The sequence below is a fragment of the Amphiura filiformis genome, chromosome 16 (assembly GCF_039555335.1).
Source record: "Amphiura filiformis chromosome 16, Afil_fr2py, whole genome shotgun sequence".
Taxonomy (NCBI): Eukaryota; Metazoa; Echinodermata; class Ophiuroidea; order Amphilepidida; family Amphiuridae; genus Amphiura; species Amphiura filiformis.
In genome coordinates, this window is record NC_092643.1 from 4,948,152 (window position 1) to 4,975,191 (window position 27,040).

Sequence of the window (27,040 nt, forward strand, 5' to 3'; positions counted from 1 at the left end):
TTGCCAGTTTACAAAACATTACATTTTTTCTTGCATATTTAATGACCCCGTGACACAACGCGCAATTACAGAAATTTTTTTTTTTACTTTTGACAAATTGGGCATGCAGTTAGTGTGTATACAAGGTTTCAGACCTCTCTCTTTTTTTATAAAGAAGGCACAGACTCCCAAAGATGAAATTTATTTAAAGGGCAACTTTTGGGTCCAAATTTAGACCCACCTACTCCAACTTTAAATGACTGCCACAGAAAATCCGTAAGAGCTACAGACCTCAAATTTGCATTCCATTTGTTTCAATTTTGTAACATTTTTGACAATTTTCCCGCTCTTTTTACTTTAATAATTCTGTTTGCCGCCCCTTCTTCTCCTACAGTCCCTTCCTTTTTATTTTGCCATCCTTATTTTACCCGGGGGGGGGGGGGGGTGCTTTTCGCACCCAAGGCCCCCTATATGACGCGCATGAAATACCCAGACAAATACCGTCAAGGAAATAATTTGTCACTTTCTGTCCGCAAATGTTCACATCGTGCTCTCATTATTCAAGCTGAAATTACATCAGTCGCTTGCAATTAAAACAGAAGCGATTGAAACGTGCCAATGAGATGAATCATTTATTGTTGTTTCGGAAAGAACGAAGCTGTTCATTGGTCACAAAATTCAAATTAATAGCTCATCGCTAGCTTCAGGAATAATTTCATCAACGGACCACTCAGTAGGCTCCATTCTGAACTGAGCCAATTACAACACGATTTTAATGAGGTGAACGGAAACAGGGAAATCCAATTTGTCAAGAAAATGCTCAAAACTAATCCAAATGAGCAATCTGTCTAGCAAAATTATACTTTTTTCTCTGAAATTATCATCGTACAAGAATGCATTTTCTTGCCAAATACGTCACGGTATTTGGTGATTGATCATTTGATCTGAATGTACCTCCTCCTTAAACCTTTTTTTCTCATTATTCAAAAATCATGAGAAAATCTTTGTGTTTGCACGTGTTTAATAATCCAAATGAATTTTACAAACCTATTGTCAATTTTAATATTAACAATGAAATTGGGCCCACTTCTCAAAAGTTGTGGTTGTGAATAAAGCATTTGACCTAGAAAACGGCAAGTGCAGGAAGTTCCTTGAAATCATTTACAAAGGTAGACACATTGCATTTCACGTTGTAAATGTAATCATGGCATAAGTACGTGTACGCATCTGGGAATCTGCTTTAAACTGTCGCCTGGTTTCTTGCAAGGAGGTTTAGCATAGAAGTGAGACACAATAGATTACGCAACGCATTGTTCCTTTGATGACGATTTGCTTGCCGACAGGCTATTCATAAAAGAGGTACCATTGTTTCGAACAAACTAGATTGGTCGCTGTGACTGATCCGGTGACCACAATAAATTCAATTGTATTATAAGGGCACCACTTAAGAAAGTGGGGGTGTGTTTGTACGGGTCTCAAGTCTGTATATAAAAGCAGGCTTTAGCTGTCGATATACCCTTCTTTATCACCCACCTGTCTTTAGGCGCTTTATTTAAATGAACTGAATGCCCTTGCTGATCGATTACACATCAGAATGTATTAAGGTTGCCAGGTCCATTGTCTTATTATAATGTAATTTATAATAATAATTGCTACGTACACATGTAACATGTGAAGTATAATAGGCCTATAAAGGTTTTTTCACGAATTTCCATGAAAATTTACTTTAAGGCGCCGATTAGCATAGAAACAGTGGCGTAGCCACGTGGGGGAGCTTCCCTGTGAGAAAACTTGAAAAGGGATAAGGGAGGAAGAGGGGAGGAAAATATGGAGAATGAGAGGAGGCCTGGACATGCTGGAGGAAGAAAGAGGACAAAATGAAGAGAAAGAAATAAGGAGAAATAAATCAATTTAAAGATAAAGGAAAAAATGATGGGAATGTGAGGGAGAGAGAGGTGACAAAGTAGGGAAAAGAAAGGAATGAATAAATAAAAATTAGCCAGCCATTCGATGTCAAAGCCTTTATGCGTTTTATCCATAATTAAAACACCCAGACATGTCAGATGTATTTCACACCTGCCAAACACAAGTCACCCAATTTTAAAAACGGGACGATGAATGTACATTCTCATGAATATTGATTGGCAACATTTTTCAATATGTCAGCGCTCAAATCGGACACAATAGATAAATAGATACTGCAGTCCGTTGACAGGTGCCTTTTACTATGGGCTCCGAAAACCAATATCCCCTGAGAACCGCAATGCTCAGAAAAAGATGTTGGTTCTCAGATGACATTAGTGTTTGGACGCCATAGTATATTGAGTAGGGCTACAGTTTAACAAGAGAGATATTGAACAAAAACTGAGGTTTGTTGCTTTTTGTTAATTTTGATACATTTTATTTCAGACATATTTACTATTTGAAAGATATATACATACAAAATGTCATAGCAATTACTATCATTCACTGCATATTCTAATCATACATGTATATAAATAAAAATATGTTTATGTACATTACATTACATTATATTATAATTGTCAATAGCTATGTATAAAGTTACATATACAAAATTTTATGCACATTGAGCCAAATTACTCACAATGCAAACGTGTAATGCACTTTGAAGTAAAATAATGAATATTTAGCCAAATTGGGCTATTCCAGTTCAGATCTATACACCCCTATGGAAGACATGACCTTAATCTCCCACACAGAGTGTGCATTAGGGTGGGGCGAAAAACACTTTTTTTCTCGGATCGACTTGGTACTCTCGGAGATTTTTACTAGGATATATACTACTATTGTGCTAAAATATCAGTAAGATCGGAGCATGTTTCGCCCAGGCAGTAGATTTTCAAAAAATCTCTACTTATTTGCTATTTCTTACTGTATAACTCTATATAGAGAAATCAGTAGAAACAACCTGGGAAAAGTAGGCATTGAGTTGACATTATAGCCAATATTAAACAATTTGGGTAGTTTGTTTAGACCCTCCAGAACATCACCAAATAGCAAGCAGTCTCCAATTGGTTACCATTATTTTTTGCTAAAGACATGTATTTAAATTAAATATTAATGATATTTGAGTTGCTAATTTAAGGGGTAGGGGTAGCATTATGGAGCATTTACCCAGTTCTACTGAGTAAGTAGGGATTTTGTGAAAATCTACTGCCTGGGTGAAACATGCTTCGATCTTACTGATATTTCAGCACAATACTATTATGTACCCCAGTAAAATTCTCTGAGAGTTCCAAGTCGATCCGAGAAAAAAAGTGTTTTTCGCCCCACCCTAGTGTGCATATTTCAAATGAAGTCACTGATTCAGGTAAACTGCATTTGAAATTCACACTCCCTGTATGTTAGATTATGTCTTCCATATAGGGGGTTTATGGATTTCAACTGAAAAAGACCAAAGCATTAATATACAAAAGGTTGGTATAGAGGTTGTGCATATGACATATCATATCGTAAATATGGCGGACTTCTCAAATGCATTCAACAAAAGCATGATTGCAATCTACTACCGCGACAGTTTGTCTCACACACATAACAAATGCACTGCGATCAAATAGGTTGATGACAACATTTGACTGAATAGACTGCACTGCGCCATGATTACGGTGAAGGACACCGGTTCAAATCCTTTGTTTGGAGCCAATCGATAAAAGCATGCAGGACCTCTATTGAAAGCTGTTAAAACAAATATAACCGCGCGATCTTTGTTTTGAGGTCATTACGTGAAATGAGAGGGGTTTGTTTTGGGTTGAGGTAATATTCTAAGCATGAGCTCCTGATGGTCATTTATAGCGAGTAAGCCAGCTCTGGAAAATTCTCCATTCCTATTTGACACCTTCCTGTCATTGATGGGATTCATAAAACAACAAAAGCATGTGAGGACAAGAAGGTATATCACATGATCATAAAATAACAAAATAATAATTTATAGTCATAAACAAGTGAGGGCCATCACTGATCAAGTAAATGATTTTATAATTAAAATTAGGGTTAAGGTTGGAAGAGTTTCAATATCTTACATTAAAGTTTACTTCTGGGTTTAATAATTAAAATGTCAAAATTATTGACATCAGATTATTACTGAGCGGATCTGATCTGTACACAACCTTACACGTCATAGAAGATATCTGACCCTTCCCAGAATCCTTTGCAACATGACTCTTTACCTCACTATATCAAATGACTCTCCTATTAGTTTATACAGGTTCTCTCTGTTTTTATGCTGAGAATAGACAGGTTAAACATCGATTGACAGTCAAGAAATAAACAGATTTTGCAAGATCTGGATGTGTTCTGTTCATTGAGGTACTTTTGTCACTATCGACCCATGTTGCAGTCAAGTTAGCTCAATCGTTAAGGCGTTCGACTATGGTGCGAGAGGTTGCGGGTTCGAACCCTGGTGGTGCCTATAATATGCTCTCGTGGAAAATTGAGTTAGCTTGAAATACCCCTAAAAAAGAAATTGTCTCGTTGTAACCCGTACGAAACCTGGTTGCGATGGTTATTTGTGGAATGTCTAGGGTGTGCGCTCTTGAAGCAGCAAAGTCCCTGATTTGTTGTCAAATGGTTTATGGAATGATGTGGGCCGTAGTGGTCAGCGACAACCTGTAAAGTGTGCTGAGGCTTGTGGATCAACGTCTAGGCGTTGTGCCTGTGCGTAGCGCACTATAAATCACTGCGCTTTTTTTTTTTTTTTTTTAGATAGCAAATCAGTACAGAAAGTTGGAATGGAAGAAATGCATTGTGGGAAGTGTTTGATATCTTCTCTGCTCGCACGTCATACCATCATAATATTTGTTAATGAACATAATAAAGTAATATGCCATGCTCATTAAAAACAATATTTATATTGTCTATTGAAAACTAATTAAGCTTGATGGGAGTGATTAACATGGTAATTATCAACGTTGTCAATTAACAGCATGTTATCTGTCTGTGTTGGAATGTCAGACAGCCGAGATGGAAAAGGTTTGTGTTCAGTCGACCACACAAGTCTGTATAGATCTTTTGGAAGTGGGAAACAATTGAAAGTAAGGGAAGGGTATGTCTGCAATATTCCACTTTCAAATTGGCGATTGACATTTCATGGATTTTGAAAAATTAGAAAATGTTTTAGAAGCTTCAAGAAAATGCACATGGTATGTTTTCACAAATCAGCTTTCGGACAAATTATCATGAACTCCGGGAACTATATACAGTGTATAGCGTTATGAACATTGCATATGTGTTTGACTAATATTTTGGTCATATGAATTAAACCACTGGACACCATCATCATTGATCGAAAAACTTGGATAAAAGCTTTGATTAACAATATATTACAAATGTGTAAAAATCAGATTTTTGGAAAATAATTGTTGGCTTCTTCTTCAGCTAATGTTACAATGTTGTAAAAAATAACAGGTTAGGTAAGACTTTGAAAAAATTTGAATTAGGGTACAGGTTACATAAAGGGTTATGATTAGGGTTATGATTATGGTTGATTGAAGGCATTCTAAAGTTGTCCCAAAGGTTATTAACCAGGTTATTAACCCATACAGTTTTTAATATTTTGACCAAGATTTCAAGGCAATTCAGTAATTGAATTGTCTCCTTTTCTAGGCACCATTTGCATTAGGACATTATTATTTTGTTTATCTATGTGGACTGATCACTTGGCCTGCTACCAAAACTGAAATTTGGAGAAAGAAAACCCACGTGCCATAGCAAGCACATGGATACTGTGCTTACAAATGCTTATCTACATAAGTAGTAAGGTTTTGGTGTTCATGGTTGATCATTAAGATCAGTTACATCAAGAGACATTACATCAATTATCTCTGATCACTCGGCCTGCTATCAAAACTGACCCCTCCCCACCTATACAAAAAATGGAAGTGGGATAAAAATGTGTTTTTTTAAAAAGATTATACAAGAAATGTTATCATTATGTTTAATTTCCTTCCTCCTTAACAAGACAAGTGTTGCACACAATGGCGGAACTAGGGGGGGGGGGCAGGGGGAAAACCAATTCAGCATCGATTCTGTGCCCCTCCAAGTGATGAAAGTCAAAATTTTTGTGCGCATTTCAGCACAGAATCAATTGAAAGAACATTTTAAGACCGATATTCAACGTCTAGTAACCAAAATTAATTAGTGGTAGGCCTTGCGCAATTGTTTCAAGAATGGGGGGCATTATGTATCCTTAGCATAGGGCGCCACAACCCCTAGTTATGCCACTGCCCGCATCTAAGATATTCTCGGGTGGGGGTAGGGACAACCAACCCTAATGACGCTACTGGTTGCACACCTGCTAACCTTCTAAACCACATTTCATTATGCGCAACTCTAAAATCCAATATTTTCCATACAAAATCAGTATTTTCACTCACAGTTTCAGGTACAAAAGCATGAACAATTAGTACTTTTCTTTTGTAAAATCAGTACAAATACTGAAAATCAGTACTAGTTGGCAGCCCTGGTGCTGTTCATCGTGCCTTTATCAATTTTTGGTGTTCCCTTACACCCACTAGAAAGGAACCACTATCACTGGCTATCCTTGTCACATTTGGCCACAGTCCAACAGCTTTTCCAACTAATCCTGAATCAATATCTGAAGACTGGCTGCGATTTGTTGGCATTTACTTATATAAGGTGCATCAACTGATGACGGCAATACTGATGCTTTCCTTAACTGGCCTTGTAACATTAGTAGTCTCTGAAGTAGAGTGGTAGCCTTCAACACAGCTTTTGCCTGTAAAAAATAGACAGCAAAATTAAAAATACTATTTGAAACCGATTTGCTGGGACAAGAAAGAAGTGTATGCATTGGATGAGAAAAATGAACAAGGTCCTTAATTCATAGTATCTGGTGACTGGGGGCTAACTGGTGGAGTGTGACAAGGGGAATTTTCCTATGACCCCACCCTAAGGCATGGCCACTGACCTCTCCTTGTTTAAACCAACAAAGCAACACAATGAAGTAATATGCAATGGTGGTGCCACAGTGGGTGGGGGGGGTATGCAATGGTGATGCCACAGCGGGGGGGTGCAAATTCCCACAGTCAGAACTTTTTCCCCTGTTGTCCCCCAGTAAAAAGACTCATAATGTGCACTTTTTGTGGTAATTTTATGCAAAATTTGTTGATTTTGCCCCCGAAAACAAATTCCTGGCGCCACCACTGATAACATGCAAGTGTAAGTGAAGTGAAGATAAGAGACGCCCTTCTATCATGTTAGGGCCACATTGTACCATAGATGATTGTACCCCACTTTGAAACCCATCTGTTCCTTTGAATTGACCTCCAACAGAATCCAAATGATCATAAAAAGAAGTATCGGTCCTGTTTTATGGATACCATGCCAAACGTTCATTACATAACACGTCTACAACTTGTTAATGGGTTGGAAGCTTCCTTTTCCTTCAATTGAATACTCTTTAATTGTTGAAATGATTTCTTACATTTTATTCACTTAAGGGGCACAGGGGGAATACTACACTCAAAGCGGATGCAAACTTACATGATTGTAAGTCTGTTGGTGCTGGTTTTCAGCAGTCACATGGACATTGAACAGCTTACATAACATGTCTTAAGAATATGTTAATATTCCCTTTCCTCAAACATTTCCTTTTCTCAAAAATATTGCTGGCAACCTCAATCCAAGTCAGGAATCAACTTTGCTCATACAATTGAAAGAAGTCCCATTTATAGTATGGTGCATGTCCCTAAGGTTTTTATCCAGAAAAAAATCCTCTTGTGTAAGTCCCAGAAAGTGTTTTTGTGATTTCAAGATCCCAAGCATCAATCAACATGATGGAATTTTTCACCGTATGGGATGTGGGGTATTGTTTCAAGAAAAGGCAAGACAAGGAAGTTTGAATACCATTTGCTGATTCTTATTAATGGGCTATTCCAGTTGAAATCCATATACTAGTATTGAAAACTTCAAAAACAGAATTTCATAGCACCAAGCAGCAGAACTCATGTAGTGACTTTCAAAGCATCACATTTAACCTACTAACATGTTTCCCCTGAAAATCATGTAACTTTCCCTAGAGAGTCATTTCTTATTTAGGCCTATCTCGAATTACAAAACACAGCTAAATCTGGGCACTGTTTTTCCAATACTACCTTTCTAAATATAGTCATCTAGGTTCACTTATATATGTTGGAAAACAGATGTAATCGTGGACACAGGAACCCAGTATTTCAGGTAACCCAATAAATATTGAGTGTTTTCAATATAACACAGGAATCAGGTGCAAATATGGCTATTCCAGTTGAAATCCATACACCCCCTATGGAAGATATGACCTTAATCTTCTACACAGAAGGTGTAGATTTCAAATGGGCTTACCTGAATGGGTGACTCCATTTGAAATCTACACCCACCCCATGTCTTCCACAATTGTCCACTGGGGTGTATGGATTTCAACTGGAATAACCCAATTACATTTTAGGTGAAAAACACAGTCATGTTATGTCTGGTTTGAATTCGGCCTATTTTTGATAGGAAATTTTGCTGTTCTCAACAGCTAAACCAAAAATATATTTGGAATGAATCCAAAAATCAGCGATCTAAATATTGGAGTAAACCCAAGGAAGGAATTTTGTGGCTTACGCTACCTCTAGGGAAGTGTCAAAATCCTTTTTTTCTCTTTTCTGTTATCTTTTCATGCAGAATCTGTTCCCCACTGTTTTTATTTACTCTTTTTGACCTATATAATTATTCCCCTTCCCTAATTAGAGCTCCCCTGTAAACTACTTAAATGTCCGATTCATTGCGCGGTACATTCACTGTGAAATTGGGCCAGACTGCAAGTTAAATCACATGAAAATTATTTCAACTTTGCTTTACAATGTCTGCAACATTTTGTTCTACATTTAATTATCCTGAAAAATATCAAGTATAATCAAAAGATAGAGAGTTATAGAATGTCTACAAGTACAATGTCGGTTGTCACAGTAATGGTGCAGCTGGTCCCTGTGTGAGTGAGGGGCCCAGCTTTTGTCAGATGTGTCTTTGATTTCATCAGAATGAAGTCAGAGACACATAATGAAGTCAGAGACACATAATGAAGTCAGAGACACATATGGCAGAAGCTTGACCACTGCACCGGTACAGTGATAACCGATGACGTACTTGTAGAACTACTATAACTTATGATGAATTCCTGTCGAGAAAGCTATCTACATCAGACTTCCTTGAATAAACGCCCCAGGGTATTGCATTTTCCAAGCGGGGCATTTATCAGAGGTCATTTTAGAACAACATAGCTTAAAAGCTTAAAACTCACGCTGAAATGACGAACTATGAAATAGAAACACTGACTTCTGGTTCACTTCCGGGTTTCCGAACAGATTTTTGCCGATTATCGACGCTATTATTGACCATGTGTGCAAATTGGTAAGCTTACTACACAAGATAGCATGGATATATCGGCATTTTTGAAACATCTTGGTTGAAAAAAAGTGGTGGGGCGTTTATTTGAGGGGGGGGGCGTTTATTTGAGGGGGGGACGACTCTTGAAGGAAATATGGTACTTGTTAAAATTGAGAGTTGACTGACCTTTTGACAGTTATGTACCAGGGCCCATAATGCATTTAGCACTGCTAGCTGAACATCAATGGAATCAGACTGTAATGTATCCAGAAGGAACTCAACAAGATTATCTGAAAAATGTACAAGTTAATAATGATAGTAAGTATGGTGTGTACGAAGTCACTGAACATTATTATATTTTAAAGTTATGATAACATAAACCAAAAGAAAAAACAGTAACAAATCAACAAACAAACAAACAAAACCATCACATCTAGGCATAGATCTGGGGGCGGGCCCCAATATTTGATAAGGGGGATGGTCCACACAATTCCCCCCCATGTTGACGCCGCGTATATGCGTTTTGGATCACATTAACAGCATATTTTACATGTTTAAGGTTAAAAAGTGCAAATTTTTGAGTTCTTTGCACAAATTTGTTTAAATTAATGCCATATTTAACCATTTTAGCTTAAAATGGCAACATTTGTTGCATGTAAAAGGGACTAGACATTTCAGAATTTGTTCACAAACCCCATTCCCCTTGTCAAAAGGAAATCTTTGCCACTGATCACATTAAACAAACAAAAAAACAAATAGATTAGTAAATAGTATAATTTTGTGTTTATCATTCAACCATCATTGATGGACTATAATAGAGGCATACCGCGGAAACATGGCATGTTGCCTCAGGGGATCGACGCTAAGTCAGGTACCGCATGAGCAAACTCAAAAATAGCGCAAACAGTGCGAAAGCGTACACAAAAAAGAAACTTGGCAGCAGTAAGATAAGCGATGTCGCCAGGTCTGTACGCTGTACCGGCGTCAGCTGAATTCGAGTACGCTTAGAGGGCACAGGCATGGAAAATTCCAATCTGTGTATTAATAATCTAAGAATAGAGGTTATCCACTTCACTCATGTGTGACTTCTAACAAAAGGCGCTAATTCCCGTAGTATTCCTCATTCAAACCAATTCAATGCACAACCTCGGAGTTACCTGCATGACTTTGGCGGGTTAGTTTGAAACAGTCATGGTTGCACATGCAGGTACTTCTTTTAAAAGTCCAAAATAAGGTATAGCAGTCGTTGATAGGATATGCAGCTTATAGAACACGGATACCCTCTATATTCATTTATGTCCATCCTGCGACCTTGTCCTTACAGAAATCAAAATCAAAAGGTGTCTCACCTTCGGCAGGGTGCTAACTTAATCATCCAATTTTCGCGAGAAAATGTAATAAAAATCAATTTATTCTCACTGACATATTGAGCACAGAATATGTGCAACCTTTGGGGAACCAAATCTTATTTTTTCTACAAGTCTACTTTTCGACAACGTTGGGATACAAAACAAGATTTCCTAATTTTTAGTACCGTATAAAACATTGAATTTTAAATTGAATGTTGGTAAGGTCATGTTCCACTCAAAATTACCTTTTTTTAATTAGCATCCGATTTGAATGTAGGTTTTTGACATAAAGTTTTTAAAATTAGACTTGATAAATACAACTTTGTGCATGTTTGAAGGAACCTGTCGAATAAATCAAATATTGCAATTCTGTATGTCTCATGTTTTTGAGTGATGAGAAAAGAAGAAATCAAACAGGTTTCTTTTCATATTTTGATGAGTTTCTAAAGAACCACAAGACTTGCAAAAGTGGAATATGTAAATTACTTGAGCTTGACAGCTGTACTTCAACATGACCCTAATCCTAACCCTTACACCAACTTAAATCCTAACTGTAATCCTAACCCTCACCTTAATCTCAATCATAGGTAATCTAAAGCACTGTCAATTGGCCATTAACTTTTATTGGTTACCTGACCAAATGGATAATGAGGGAAGGGGAAGGGGCAGAGAGAATTATGGTACACCACTGACAAGTACAGTGAAGACAAGGGAAGATGGGGGGGGGGATTTCCCCATCCACCAAGGTCCAAAAATTCCCCAAAATACTCAAAAATCCCAAAGAATAAGATTCTGTCCCAAATCACCAAAATTGTTCAAAGATCACCCAAATTATTTGGCAAAATTCTGTGCTTCCCCAAAAGTGTACCTTCCAAAAACCTGCGTCAAAAGGCCCAAGGTCACATGGGGGAAAATGGTAAATCACACATATTTAGCAGCATTTCTCCTAATTTTTCACAATTTTGCAGAATTCAGCAGCCTGTTTTAACAGATTTTGTCGTTATTTTAGAAAATCTGGCTGTTCTTGTGTGATCTCCCATTTTCCCCCATGCGACATGGGGCCTGTCAAATAGACCATTTTATAAAAAAATGTACCCTTTCCTTAAATTATTCTTGCCTAACGGGCCCTAAATCCTAAAATGGTGATTTCCTTAATTTGACACCTGATTTGTATCTCTCCTTACACAGGATGACTTTCTCATTGTTGTTGTATGCACAGCCACCTAGCTCAGCTGACCCACCTAGTTAGTTTATTTGTCATACCATGGATTGGGTCAACATCTCAGAAGGGTTCTTGATTAACATAGACATGACACTCACAGCTACTTCTTGAGTATTAAAGAGGTGCACGTTTAATGATTTAGAGTCCAAGTACCTGTATTTTGTTTCCTATGAAAGTTTGGTTTAGTAAAAATACATACAGGATCACACATACTTTATTTGGTGTATGATGCATCATTCCCAAAAGACTTAAATGGTTTTAGACCCCATGTTAGACAGGTGTGACATACAAGTGCTTCCATTTTAGATGTTTCGCAATCGATCTAATGAATGGTGTGTCACACATAGTACATCTTTGGCTATATGATCACAATCACAAATTGGTCTACAAATAATATGCCTGATGCATCCGTTTGCATCATTACATGTAAACTTAATTGCCACTGAACAAGGCATTGGTTTCTTTTAAGCCACTTTGCCATTATTAATTTTTAATAACATGTACATTAGTTAGCACTACAAAGAGCAAGACATGTCAGTGGCGTAACATGAATCATCATATTGGGGGCACCGACCATGATTGGGGGGGGGCAGGCCTGATGAGGTGGGAGGGATGTACAAGCCATTTTTGACAATTTCCCTATGAGATTTTCTAAATTTTCAAATCAATGGAAGGGGGGATGTGCCCCAGTGTCCTACACCACTGACACTGAGACATGTATCTTGCATAGAAAATACTTGAAAGTTCTTGCACATGCATATTGCCAAGTCTTGCAGATTATCACAAGAAGAAAAAAAGCTCCTTTAAAGTTGAATGCTACTTTTGCATATCCCTCACACTGCACTGATTGTGACAGAAACGAACACTGGTGTGCATAAAAACTCATACTGAGTTTGGTCTCTTTCTTAGGTCTATGGTCTCATGCATAGTGCATAATCACCCTGTCAGGCTACATTGGTGAATAACCCATACTGACTTAGACTTAAGTTGATTTAAAATTTGAGAGGTCGGTGACAAGCAAATCCTGACATCCCATTGGTTATTATCAGATGAAGCTTATTTGCTCCCTGGTGAGTATTTATCAATGGAACTCCAATAATATTGGAGATTATGGAATTTATTTCTAAGAGGGCAAGGACCAGGAAAGTTTCAGATTGAGATATTTTTGTTAAATTGATTGGATAAATAATTTTGATTTTTAAAATCAAAATTTATACACTTGTTAATGTGGCATGGTGAATCAATGCTTTCTTTTCAAGCAAAATTAGTTAATCACCTTCAGTTCAACAGGTCTTGGGTTTTTGTTGTTATTCAAGATGCTCACTGGGCCAAAAAATGGACAATTATCCTTTCAGCTCAAGTTCAAGAGCCATACCCTGGCGAAGTTACGTAATTAATCGGAATACTTACCATAGCAATAGGTGAAAACAATTTTGAACATATCGCTGCACTACAAGCAGGTTACACTCATCACCTGTGTATGTGTGCAATCATAGATTGAATACAATACTGGTCTTTTCAAAGACACTAATCTTACAGGTGCAAGTAATCAGCATGATATGGTTCAATGAAGAGGTACCGCGTGAACGTATCAGTGCAGCGCGGTACATTCAAAAATTGTTTTCACCTATTGCTATGGTAGTTAATCCGATTATTACGTAACTTCGCCAGCGTATAAGGCCTAATGGATTCTTTAAAATATGCACATAACAAAAATGGTACTCTACCAGTTGGCATTATGATGCAATAAATGTGCAGGAATTTCAGTTGATCCTTCATGTAACATATTGTGTAAGAAAGCTAAGCTAATCCTAACCCTAATCCTATCCCTAATTGTAACCCTAATCCTAGTCCTAATCCTAGCCCTAATCCTACCACTAACCCTAATCCTAACCCAAAACCTACCCCTAACCCTACTCCTAACGCTTACCCTAATCCTACCCCTAAATTTTGTGTATAATTACATGAAGGAGTAACCATAATTTCAAATCTTTAAATGTGGCTCCAGCTCCTTACACAAAGTCACATTAAGATCTCTGCATTAGTGACATGTATCATCTATGAAGATGTGTTGTATGTCATTGATTTTCAGTCACTTGCAAGTGGAGTGTTGACTTTTGTTAGATTTTGATCAATTGACATACAACATGAATGGAATCTTTACAAATCTGTACTATTTGAATATGTTTTTTTTTTATGTCGTTTATGTCGAGCATATCTAGGCATTAACAGCGGCTGACAAAACTTCGGTCAGACACAAGTGACCTGGTGGACGAAGGGGGTCGCCGTAGATAGCTGGACGGGGCAATTTTTTTGCAGGACAGTTAAGTGTAGCCAACAATCCGGCTTATTACCTTGATCGGAACCGACTGTAACAACGTCTTTTATCATGGGTTATCTGCCCCGCCTTTGCCAGATGAGCCACAGGGAGAAATTAAAGTGAATATCATTGTTATTGGGCTTGTTTCTCCAGATCAAGTGACATTCATTGATGTAATAGGCTACCCTGTTAGTTCCCCATGCCCCTATTTGCCAAATTTGGATCCCCACAGGCTTCATGGTTATTGATGCTTTACGAAGCAGCCATGGAACACTTTTGATTTAGCACGTAAGACGTAACATGAAAATTGAGTGAAACATTTCCACTCTCATCACTTGGACTTGACTCAACATTTTCAGTCTTAACCCCATGAGAACTACCGGCCTATTGGTCAAAAAGGAGTTTTCATTATCAATTGGACCAATCAGCAACATTGTTAGAATAATTTCACCACACAAAAAAATTGGGGTGAATTATTTGCAAAACTCCATTCTGATTGGTGATTAAAATGAAGATATCATATAATTAAGACTCAACTTGAGGGGAGCCTCAGATGACTCGTAGTCAAACCTTCATGACTCAAGGCTTCTATGACTTGACTCAAAACTCGACTTGACTCATGACTTGAATTTGATGACTGGAAAGTCTGGAAATCATATATTTCTGGTTTGGCAACATAAAATAGAAATTGAGCATGCATATTTTGAACATTTAAATGATTGATGAAAACAATTTATGTTATAAATGATTTTGATCTTGCACTTTCGGAATATGGAGCCTAGTATGATCAACCGATGAACAAAGGTAATGATGAGAAATGCTGTGAGTGTTGTATAAAGTAATATCAGAGGAAAGGTATGTTGGTAGAGAGCCATTTAAATACTGGTACATATAAACAAGCAACTTAAAATGAACATATTGGCAGACAGGTAGCCAATGAAGCCTCGCCAGGTAAGGAGATATGTGTTCACATCTCTATATTCTGAATACTCTGAAGTTTGTCAAATTGTGCATTGGTGATGCCTACCTGTCCGCCAACGTGTTTTATTTTAATTTGATGAACCTACCTGTTGCAAGAAGTTTCGCTTTGTTTGCATTCAGGAAGCATAGGTTATGCAGTACAACAACAGCCAGATAATGTAGAGTTGTATCTTTGCATTGGCCAAACTCCATCAGTACATCTAAGCATTCTGAAAAAGAAGAAGAAAAGTTGAGATCAAACCTAGAATCTTTTTCTGTAAATTAATTTTAAGTGTACAGCACATATTTACTGCATTGAACACAATTGTCTCTAATTGGTTGCTGAGGCGATTTGCTGTTGACGAGTGGACATTTATAAGCTTTGCGCCATACACATTGTTAGATTGATTTTGTAACATCACGGTAGTACGCGCTCGAGGTTTACGGCAAAATATTACAGACTTTGTGATTACCTTAGGTCCTAGTCTTACTGACAATCTTTTGTTTGGGAGATACTTTTTCTCTCAAACTGGGATCCTCTTTGATCACATTTATAGCTGACCTGCTAACGTACAACTTAATAGCACATCTTATCTTCATGAACAGTGCCAAAGTGTGATTTAAAACACTCATTGCAGCACTTCTGAAGGAGTGCGCTTGATAACACACTTAGCAGTTCCAAAACCCAATCCCCGCATATTATTAATATTATGCTATTCTATAAATCCAGTTAAAACGCTATAAATAAGAAAAGTTTTGAAACAAACTTCTGAAATTTAACACCCTCAAGGCGGTGGATGGTGAAATATGTAGGGAGTCAGAGAGGCATATGTGATAAAGTCGGCAACCTGAATACAAAGCTATATGAGTGGGTTAAGGGCTGGGGTATGAACGTTTGGACAGTATTTATTTTGGGACATTAGAGCACATCAGACATATCGAATTGCATTCTGAATACGAAGAATGTCATTCTGATATCAAATAATTTTGATTTTTGAAATTAGCAATTTGATACACATTTTATGGCAAATCATTAAAATTGATATTTTGATATTTAACAGTACTTAAAATAAACTTTATAAATCTGATGATTTATACTTAAAGTGTATGTAGGTGGGATGAAAAGCCGACGATCAATTGAAAATTTTGACCTTTCGTATTAAAGATATGGATTTTTTTCCCAAAACACCAAAAAAATTAGGTCTTTTTGGGAAAAAATCTATATCTCCAATATGAAAGGTCAAAATTTTCAATTGACCGTCGGCTTTTCCTCCCTGCTACATACACTTTAAAATATATCATTAGATTTATATAATTTACTGAGGACTGTTATATATCAAAATTTGAAAAATATCAATTTTTATAATTTGTCATAAAATTTGTATTATATTGTGATTTAAAAAATGAAAATTATTTGATATCAGAAAGACATGCTTCAGATTCAGAATGCAATTCGATAGGTCTGAGGTGCTCTCATGTCCCACAAAAAATACTGTCGAAACGCATAATAAACGCCATTTTGGATCCCTTAACAGTTACCAAACTCCAACATTACCTCAGCATGGTGGAAGTTGGACATGTGTGGAGGCATAAACTTGTAAGTCTCCTGCCAAAGTGACCACCAAAAAAAACTTTTAAGGTCTGATTTCTCAAAGCTTGGCTAAGTAGTCAGGCTTCCTAAGCCAGCAGGCTATCACTATCAATGTGGATCCATTTTATTGATTAATCTTTCTGGGTGATGTATAATGTGAAATTGTAAGCACTGGTATAGGACCTAATTAGGCTTAAGCCTGATGGCTAAGGAAGCCTGACCACTAGCCATGCTTCAAGAAACCAGCCCTAAATGTACAGCAGAGGTTAATATCACAAGAAAAAGTAAGGAACTCTACGGTGGTGGAAGCTGAACATGTGTGGGCATGAACTCTTGCATCTCAAGCTAGAGTGACCACCAAAGAAAAAATTAAGGAACTCTACCGTGGTGGAAGCTTAACATGTGGGAGCATGAACTCTTGCCTCTAATGCCAGAGTGACCACCAAAGAAAAAAATTAAGGAACTCTGTGGTGGTGGAAGCTGCACATATGTGGGAGCATGAACTCTTGCATCTCCAGCCAGAGAGGCACATGTCTTAACCAGGCTGACCACACACATGACACAGGGTTCTATTCTAATAGGTCATTACTCGTCATGTTCTAATCACTAATTGTAACCATATTTGGTACTGCTGTTTCTGGTAAAGTAGTGACTTTCATTACAGGAGATGTTGCCCTATAGAGTGAGTTCATCAGAAAACCAACTTTAATTACATACATATTACAGCCTAACCACGCAACATGTTGAAAGGAACCTAACAGTACATGTAGTAATTCAAAACAGAAGCATGATATTGGAATATTGCTTATTTTAAACTTAAATTTAGCAACAAATGAAAACTAAATCTAAGTATTACTCCACAGTCCATACCATATTTGTTGCATTTTGATCACATGTGAGATTAGTTACTGAGAATTTATTCAAAACTGTGACTGTCATGTTTCAGACAAGCTGGGACATTCAGCAACAGCACTCCATCACCAAATATCTGTCTATCATTTAAGGCAGCGGACTGACAGGAAACCTAATAACTAACAAATTGAAAACTCCCAATGATTTTATGTGGTCTTTACTTTAAGTAGTGCAAAGAGCCAAAAATATATGACCAATTCCAGTATACAGCTAGAGTTATGAAAACCTAAACCCACTCGCAGTAGAATAAATATTCCTTTAAAAAAGGAATAGGGCACCCAATGGGAGCTTTGACGTGATGTGCTGAAATTCGGGGTGGGGGGCACTCCCACTTTGGAGGTGACGCGTATGTAGGGAGACCCCCTTTTCACCATCGCTGTCAACCAAAGACCCCATTACCAGCACATGCTCTGTTGCCCAAAGACCAGGCTATTATTATAGTATTAAGACCCCCTTTTTCACCATCGCTGTCACTAAAAGACCCCATTACCAGCACATGCTCTGTTGCCCAAAGACCAGGCTATTATTATAGTATTAAGACCCCCTTTTTCACCATCGCTGTCACCAAAAGACCCCATTACCAGCACATGCTCTGTTGCCCAAAGACCAGGCTATTATTATAGTATTAAGACCCCCTTTTTCACCATCACTGTCACCAAAAGACCCCATTACCAGCACATGCTCTGTTGCCCAAAGACCAGGCTATTATTATAGTATTAAGACCCCCTTTTTCACCATCACTGTCACCAAAAGACCCCATTACCAGCACATGCTCTGTGCTGCGCCTCTCCCATTATTTACATTTTTACTCCCTAAGACGCATTATTTGGGTGTAAAGGATAATTCATTATCCTTTATTTCTTAAATCAATTGCCGACTGTGCAAATGTTGTTGCAAAATATTTGTTTGCAAATGTTTTAAAAAAAATACCTTTTCAGCACTTATAATTACACTAGTAATGTATGTAAATATAAAATTATGTAAAAAATGTTTTGTGGCAACTGTTCAAAATGTCATAAAAATGTTATGAAATGTCTTATAACCTTTATCTGACCTGACATTTAAACATTTTTGGGTACCCTTTGAATTACAATGTAAAACATTTTGTTTGCTAGGATGCAAACTTTACCCTGGATCTTGGCCTTGTCTTTATTAGAATCTGAAACCCCATTTAACTCCTCGCACAAAGGGATTTACAGAAATCTTACAGGGGAAAGAACACTCAACTTTTCATTCATATTTTGAAATCTTTTACTTCACTTTAGGAGGAAATAAGGCCATTTATAAGGTATAATAACTAGTATATCGACGATTCCAGTTGAAATCCATACACCCCCTATGGAAGACAGGACCTTAATCTCCTACATAAGGGGTGTAGATTTCAAATGGATTGGAGTCCCCCATTCCGATAACCGCATTTGAAATTCATTCTGTGTGGAACATAGATTAAGGTCATGTCTTCCATAGGGTGTAGGTATTTCAACTGGAATAGCCCAAATAGTACAGGGAAATACAGCTGTAAATATTTGCACATATTTCCTGCTATGTCTGCTCCCATTGTATCTGACATCAACCAGGGCAGATGGAAAGAAGAATCAGGGTTACCAACTCCTGAGTATGTAGCCCAATTGGGGGCGACTTTTAAAAATGTTACGGGGGGGGGTGGGGGTGGATCAGATGCTGAATTTGTGTGTGGCAGTCTAATCCACAATCAGGAGAACAAAATAATTTAAAAGAAAACCCCAGAAACATCAGTGTGATGCCACAATTAGGAATATCACTACACTTGAAGTTTAAAACATTTTTAAATGTTTTAAACTTCAAGTTAAAACTTACAGTTTCATCAAGTGGACAATGACCGTCCTTGACCATATAATTATCAAGACTGTCACAAACACATGCCCTTGAAAAGCTTTACTACGAATTTGAAAAGACTGAATCCACTTCATTGCAAGCACACCCCAGTCAACATGGAGTGTACCCAGGGGTGGAAATCCACAGGCTACCCAGGGACAGTGGTTACATAGGCAAGCCAACTTAATGGCTAGAACATAAAACCAGTTTCCTTCCTACATTCAAACATACTAAGGACCACAATGGCCTCATCCCAATGCCATAGTTCAATTAAACAATCATAGTGCAAATTTGACCTCAAATTGCAAGGTATGAATTTTTGTACCCAAAATTTTCAAAGGTCATTCAATAGATGTACAAAAGTTAATGTTAAAGAAATGTGCCCTGATAGATGAGCATGTTGTGGATCCTAGTGACATAAACATTCACTGTCTCTGTGGTCATTAACTCAACTCTTATCACAAACAATTTTGTATTTGTCCCCAAAGTGCCAAACAGTTTACCCTTCCCTTTAGTTTCCTTTTTATATTTGCGGATTGAATTCTTTTGTTTTACTATTTTTTTTCAGTTTAGGGAAAGAATTACAAGTGGCCTTGATTGATTCCAATAGCACAATAACTGCACAAACATCCACTCAAACACACATCCCTAATTGTGAAGACCTATAAACAAGGACATACATGATACAACATTTTCTTATCTAAAGGGGACCTTGCACACCCAAAGCTAGGATCCAAACTTTGGACCAACTTGACTTTTACTATCCAACCGAGACCAACCAGACATGGTCTTATAAGCATTTTTATGTTGTTTGTAATTCGCTGGTAGGGGCATGGAACTGTGGACATCCACGGTTGTTGGGAGTCCTAGGTTATCATGCAATGTTTGGGTGTGCATCCTCGTCTTTACAAATGCATGCCTGCTCCTTTCAATTCTTGACCACCCTTTCAATTCTTGACCACCCTTGCAATTCTCACACTCTTTTTCCCACTTTCAAACATCCATCAACAAAGTGGTTCTTAAGTTATTTTATGACACTCACAAAGCCTTTGTTTTCTAGTCTAAAATCTCAACAGAGTGATCCTAAATTTGGAATTTAAAACAAGAACATGTATGAAATCCTTGAGAAAGACAAACCAACCTGACACATGAGCATTTTCCACTTGTTAAACAGCACAGCAAGGATCAAGGTTTCAGCTTATAGACAAGGCCAAGGAAATCCTCTCAATTGAGTAGATTTCCTTCAATTAAGACAAACTAACATTGTGCTGCTCAAACACATTGCCGGTCTGTAGGTCAACCTGCCATATATGGTCAACATTAACTATGTGAAATTAATGTTAACATGGTGATAACTTGCCGATGAACTTTCTTTAAATGCATTAAAATGGTCCAATTTTATGTGACAAATTACTGTTATTTATTTAAAAAGTATATTTTAAAACTGGTCAACAACACTCACTTTTTGAACCGAATATTTCAGAGAAACCATTCTCCGTCATCAGCGGTGTAATACTGTTGGTAGACTGATTGAGGGGCGCAACACTAAATAAGCGTCCCATAGGATAACGTGTGATTTTGGCCTACTTGAGCGCCATTCCTGACGTCCCTGCAATACTTGACAAAATAAATTTGGTATCAAATTAAAGCTCTGTTTCTGTAGATTCCAAACCTTTTGTCGGCATATATCGATGACCGTTGACTTTTTTCGCTATTTCGCGGTGCAAAAATATGGCCTAAAAATATACTAAATTCACCACTCACATTTCAAAATCGGAAGTTGTCTTCATCCGCCACAGAGAATTGCTTTTGAGATAAAATGTCCGGGTTTTCTGCATGTTATCATTGAAGACACTTGTCGAATTCATATGAGCTGATATTGAGTGATTTAAAGTGAACATGTCGGTAGATATGGTCGCTACAATCTCATACTCACTATGGACTATATTAGCCGAATTTCGTTCTTACATAAAATGCGTAGTGATTTAGTGTTGCGCCCCCTTATAAGGATTTAAAAGTTTTCAAAATCCACATTTGTCACTTATTAATTAAATTAGAGAAAATTTGTAGCTCAACACCGAAAATTTCATGTCTCTGCGACATTTCGTTCAAGAGAAATGTTGTTTTAAAGATCAGTGCGAAACGCGGAAAATCGCATATTTCGACTTTTCCTCCAATATGCTAGAGTTTGCACAAAACTCACTAAAACTAGTGACAGACAACAATTTAAGCACGCTCTTTGAACCAAGTTTAATTTCTTTTCTAGATTGTCTGTCTTGCCATTTTGTTTTGGAAAGCACTTGTTAATGAGTGTGAAGTACAAACACCCCCCTGTTTCAGTAGTAACAATTATGGTCTTTTTTGAATAGGCCTACTGAATATGCAGCAAAACGGCTTCATGCAGATTAACAATGCCTATTAACTTAAAAACCCATTTTTGAGCCTTTTTGAAGATTTTTGGATACAATATCTAGACTTTGCAGGCGCCTGCTCGGCCAATAAAGCATTTTTCCCAATAATAATTCATCAGGGTGACTTTTCGTAATCCTTGTTTATCATCATGATTGAAATAGAACACATTTCATGACGCGCATTTCTTATTTTACGCGAAGAATGTAAAAAGAACGCGTTCATAGCGACGGCCGTTACAAGGGGCGCAACACTAAATAAGCGTCCCCATAGGATAACGTGTGATTTTGGCCTACTTCGAGCGCCATTCCTGACGTCCCTGCAATACTTGACAAAATAAATTTGGTATCAAATTAAAGCTCTGTTTCTGTAGATTCCAAACCTTTTGTCGGCATATATCGATGACCGTTGACTTTTTTCGCTATTTCGCGGTGCAAAAAATATGGCCTAAAAATATACTAAATTCACCACTCACATTTCAAAATCGGAAGTTGTCTTCATCCGCCACAGAGAATTGCTTTTGAGATAAAATGTCCGGGTTTTTCTGCATGTTATCATTGAAGACACTTGTCGAATTCATATGAGCTGATATTGAGTGATTTAAAGTGAACATGTCGGTAGATATGGTCGCTACAATCTCATACTCACTATGGACTATATTAGCGAATTTCGTTCTTACATAAAATGCGTAGTGATTTAGTGTTGCGCCCCTTATAAGGATTTAAAAGTTTTCAAAATCCACATTTGTCACTTATTAATTAAATTAGAGAAAATTTGTAGCTCAACACCGAAAATTTCATGTCTCTGCGACATTTCTTTCAAAAAAAGTGTTGTTTAGAAGTTCAGTGACGAAACGCGGAACATCGCATATTTCGACTTTTCCTCCAATATGCGAGAGTTTGCACAAAACTCACTAAAACTAGTGACAGACAACAATTTAAGCACGTCTTTGAACCAAGTTTAATTTCTTTTCTAGATTGTCTGTCTTGCCATTTTGTTTTGGAAAGCACTTGTTAATGAGTGTGAAGTACAAACACCCCCCCCTGTTTCAGTAGTAACAATTATGGTCTTTTTGAATAGGCCTACTGAATATGCAGCAAAACGGCTTCATGCAGATTAACAATGCCTATTAACTTTAAAACCCATTTTTGAGCCTTTTTGAAGATTTTTGGATACAATATCTAGACTTTGCAGGCGCCTGCTCGGCCAATAAAGCATTTTTCCCAATAATAAGTCATCAGGGTGACTTTTCGTAATCCTTGTTTATCATCATGATTGAAATAGAACACATTTCATGACGCCAGCATTTCTTATTTTACGCGAAGAATGTAAAAAGAACGCGTTCATAGCGACGGCCGTTACAAGGGGGCGCAACACTAAATAAGCGTCCCATAGGATAACGTGTGATTTTGGCCTACTTGACGCCATTCCTGACGTCCCTGCAATACTTGACAAAATAAATTTGGTATCAAATTAAAGCTCTGTTTCTGTAGATTCCAAACCTTTTGTCGGCATATATCGATGACCGTTGACTTTTTTCGCTATTTCATTGCAAAAAATATGGCCTAAAAATATACTAAATTCACCACTCACATTTCAAAATCGGAAGTTGTCTTCATCCGCCACAGAGAAATTGCTTTTGAGATAAAATGTCCGGGTTTTTCTGCATGTTATCATTGAAGACACTTGTCGAATTCATATGAGCTGATATTGAGTGATTTAAAGTGAACATGTCGGTAGATATGGTCGCTACAATCTCATACTCACTATGGACTATATTAGCGAATTTCGTTCTTACATAAAATGCGTAGTGATTTAGTGTTGCGCCCCTTATAAGGATTTAAAAGTTTTCAAAATCCACATTTGTCACTTATTAATTAAATTAGAGAAAATTTGTAGCTCAACACCGAAAATTTCATGTCTCTGCGACATTTCGCTCAAGAGAAATGTTGTTTTAAAGATCAGTGCGAACGCCGAAAATCGCATATTTCGACTTTTCCTCCAATATCGAGAGTTTGCACAAAACTCACTAAAACTAGTGACAGACAACAATTTAAGCACGTCTTTGAACCAAGTTTAATTTCTTTTCTAGATTGTCTGTCTTGCCATTTTGTTTTGGAAAGCACTTGTTAATGAGTGTGAAGTACAAACACCCCCCTGTTTCAGTAGTAACAATTATGGTCTTTTGAATAGGCCTACTGAATATGCAGCAAAACGGCTTCATGCAGATTAACAATGCCTATTAACTTTAAAACCCATTTTTGAGCCTTTTTGAAGATTTTTGGATACAATATCTAGACTTTGCAGGCGCCTGCTCGGTCTATAAAGCATTTTTCCCAATAATAATTCATCAGGGTGACTTTTCGTAATCCTTGTTTATCATCATGATTGAAATAGAACACATTTCATGACGCGCATTTCTTATTTTACGCGAAGAATGTAAAAAGAACGCGTTCATAGCGACGGCCGTTACAAAGGGGCGCAACACTAAATAAACGTCCCATAGGATAACGTGTGATTTTGGCCTACTTGAGCGCCATTCCTGACGTCCCTGCAATACTTGACAAAATAAATTTGGTATCAAATTAAAGCTCTGTTTCTGTAGATTCCAAACCTTTTGTCGGCATATATCGATGACCGTTGACTTTTTTTTCGCTATTTCATGGTGCAAAAAATATGGCCTAAAAATATACTAAATTCACCACTCACATTTCAAAATCGGAAGTTGTCTTCATCCGCCACAGAGAATTGCTTTTGAGATAAAATGTCCGGGTTTTTCTGCATGTTATCATTGAAGACACTTGTCGAATTCATATGAGCTGATATTGAGTGATTTAAAGTGAACATGTCGGTAGATATGGTCGCTACAATCTCATACTCACTATGGACTATATTAGCCGAATTTCGTTCTTACATAAAATGCGTAGTGATTTAGTGTTGCGCCCCTTGATGATTCTCCAGTGTTTCTAGATGTTGTTGACAATGTCCTTTTTGTCCTTTGTGAAGGTGTTTCTTTATTTCATCTTTTTTGGGCGAAAAATGCAAAGCATTTTTCGTCCTTATTGCGATGGGTTTTGGCATACTTATTTCCTCACAGCGTTGCAGAATAAAAATAAAATAATCGTGCTGTCTATGTAATCAGGAAACTACAGAGGCGATAGTGTACATTTAAATTTGTCATTACTACTTCATGTTGATATTCAAACAGTGCTATAAAGTTGTCTTACCAAGGCATGTGTTTGTATTAAAAGAAATAATTGTTTTACAACTTGGATGAACTAGAATTACTTTTATGCAAATCAGAAAATTGCAACAGATATTTTGCATTTCTTCAAGATTTAACGGTATTGCCAGATTGTACGTACAGTTGGGCTACATTAACAGCCTCATTATAGTTTTATTGATACTGGCAAACTACTTGTTAATGATACTTTAAGCACACATCCCGGGCACACATCAATTAATTTATGTCAACATGTCCATTTCAGGAGGCTGTGTTTATATAACTGAATTAATTTATACAAACACAACTTTGACTAAATTAAAGAGAGTACGGTACTTAAGGGATCTGGAATGGGCGTTTCGATAGTATTTTTTGTGGGACATGAGAGCACATCAGACATATGGAATTGCATTCCTAATACGAAGAATGGCTTTCTGATATCAAATAATTTTTTGAAAATCACGATGTAATACAAATTTTATGACAAATTATTAAAATTTGATTTTTTTCATATTTTTGATAATATAACAGTCCTCGAAGTAAATTTTATAAATCTAATGACATATTCTTAAAGTGTATGTAGCTGGGAAGAAAAGCAGGTCAATTGAAAATTTTTGACCTTTTCCCAAAATGACCTAATTTTTATAAAAATCCATATCTTTAATACTGAAAGGTCAAAATTTTCAATTGATCGTCGGCTTTTTCATTCCGCCTACATACACTTTAAGTAAAAATCATCATTTGCGAATTTCAAAAAATGAAAATTATTTTATATCAAAAGGACATTCTTCGTATTCAGAATGCAATTCAACATGTCTGATGTGCTCTAATGTCTCACAATAAATACTGTCCAAACGTTCATAATCCATCCCTTAAATGGGGAAACTTAGGCAGGCGATAAAGAGTAAATATATTTACTTTAGCACTTATAGATCCTGTCAATTGAGACTAAAATGTCTGTTAAGTGAGGGCTGTTATTTGAACAGTTATGGGATTTAGTTAATAATATTATTTTGATAGATTTCAGGTGGTGGTCGCAGTGCATTCTCTAAATTCAGTAAATTTCCACCGTCAACCGTGTAATTGAATGGGATTATTTTGAAATTTTAAAACGCTTGAAATATCACAAACAAATAGGCATATGTTAATAAATAATATAAATACAAGCTAAAACCGTTGGGGTTCGATAATGAACCCCACAAAATTAACCGAGTATATTGGAAAATGCCATACGGCCGGGCAAATTGTTATACGTTTATGAACATTAATAAATAGATGTAGGCCTATAGAGGATGTTACGCTTATGAACATGATTTTCAACATTGTTAACAATATTGCTAGTATGTCAACAAATGAAAGTTCTGTGATTTGTTGAAATTCTTCAATACTAAATTATTTTGAATGTCATCAAAAGACGTTAACTTCATATGTACAAAACATTAACGCTCTTATTTTGTAAACATTGTATACCCATAGCTACATTAATCAACAATAAATGTTCTGTAATTGTTCATTATCCTTCATTTCTATTAGACTTTCAGTGTATTGGCAAGTAGATGTATATATATATGTATGTATAACAGATGTTATTCGTTTGTAAACACTTTATTTCATAAACATAGGATACCCAAAGCTACTTTTTATGCTAACAATGAACGTTCATTGACTGTTAGGCTAAGTAAACGTTACAGGATAATATGTAGGCCTATTCAAATTCTGCCTCAAGGTTCCTGCTTAAATTGTGTTCAAGAATCAACTAAGATTTATTTGGCCCACCTTTTGCCAGTAAATAGGCTGTCATGAATTATCCAGTGTATTTTTATTATACGTGCCCGGT

At 36.9% G+C, this 27,040-nt stretch overlaps 1 protein-coding gene across 1 annotated transcript in view; it reads right to left on the reverse strand.

Moving 5' to 3' along the window:
- Window positions 1–6,432: 6,432 nt before the first annotated feature.
- The window catches only part of LOC140136461 (rotatin-like), a 166,819-nt gene continuing 146,211 nt past the window's right edge, over window positions 6,433–27,040 (reverse strand). Inside the window, exons 45-47 of the mRNA XM_072158184.1 lie at window positions 15,322–15,444; window positions 9,550–9,653; window positions 6,433–6,733 (exon numbers count right to left, since the gene is read on the reverse strand). Of these exons, the coding sequence (XP_072014285.1) occupies window positions 6,575–6,733; window positions 9,550–9,653; window positions 15,322–15,444 (386 nt within the window). The 3' untranslated portion in view covers window positions 6,433–6,574. The remainder of the gene's footprint in view (window positions 6,734–9,549; window positions 9,654–15,321; window positions 15,445–27,040) is intronic.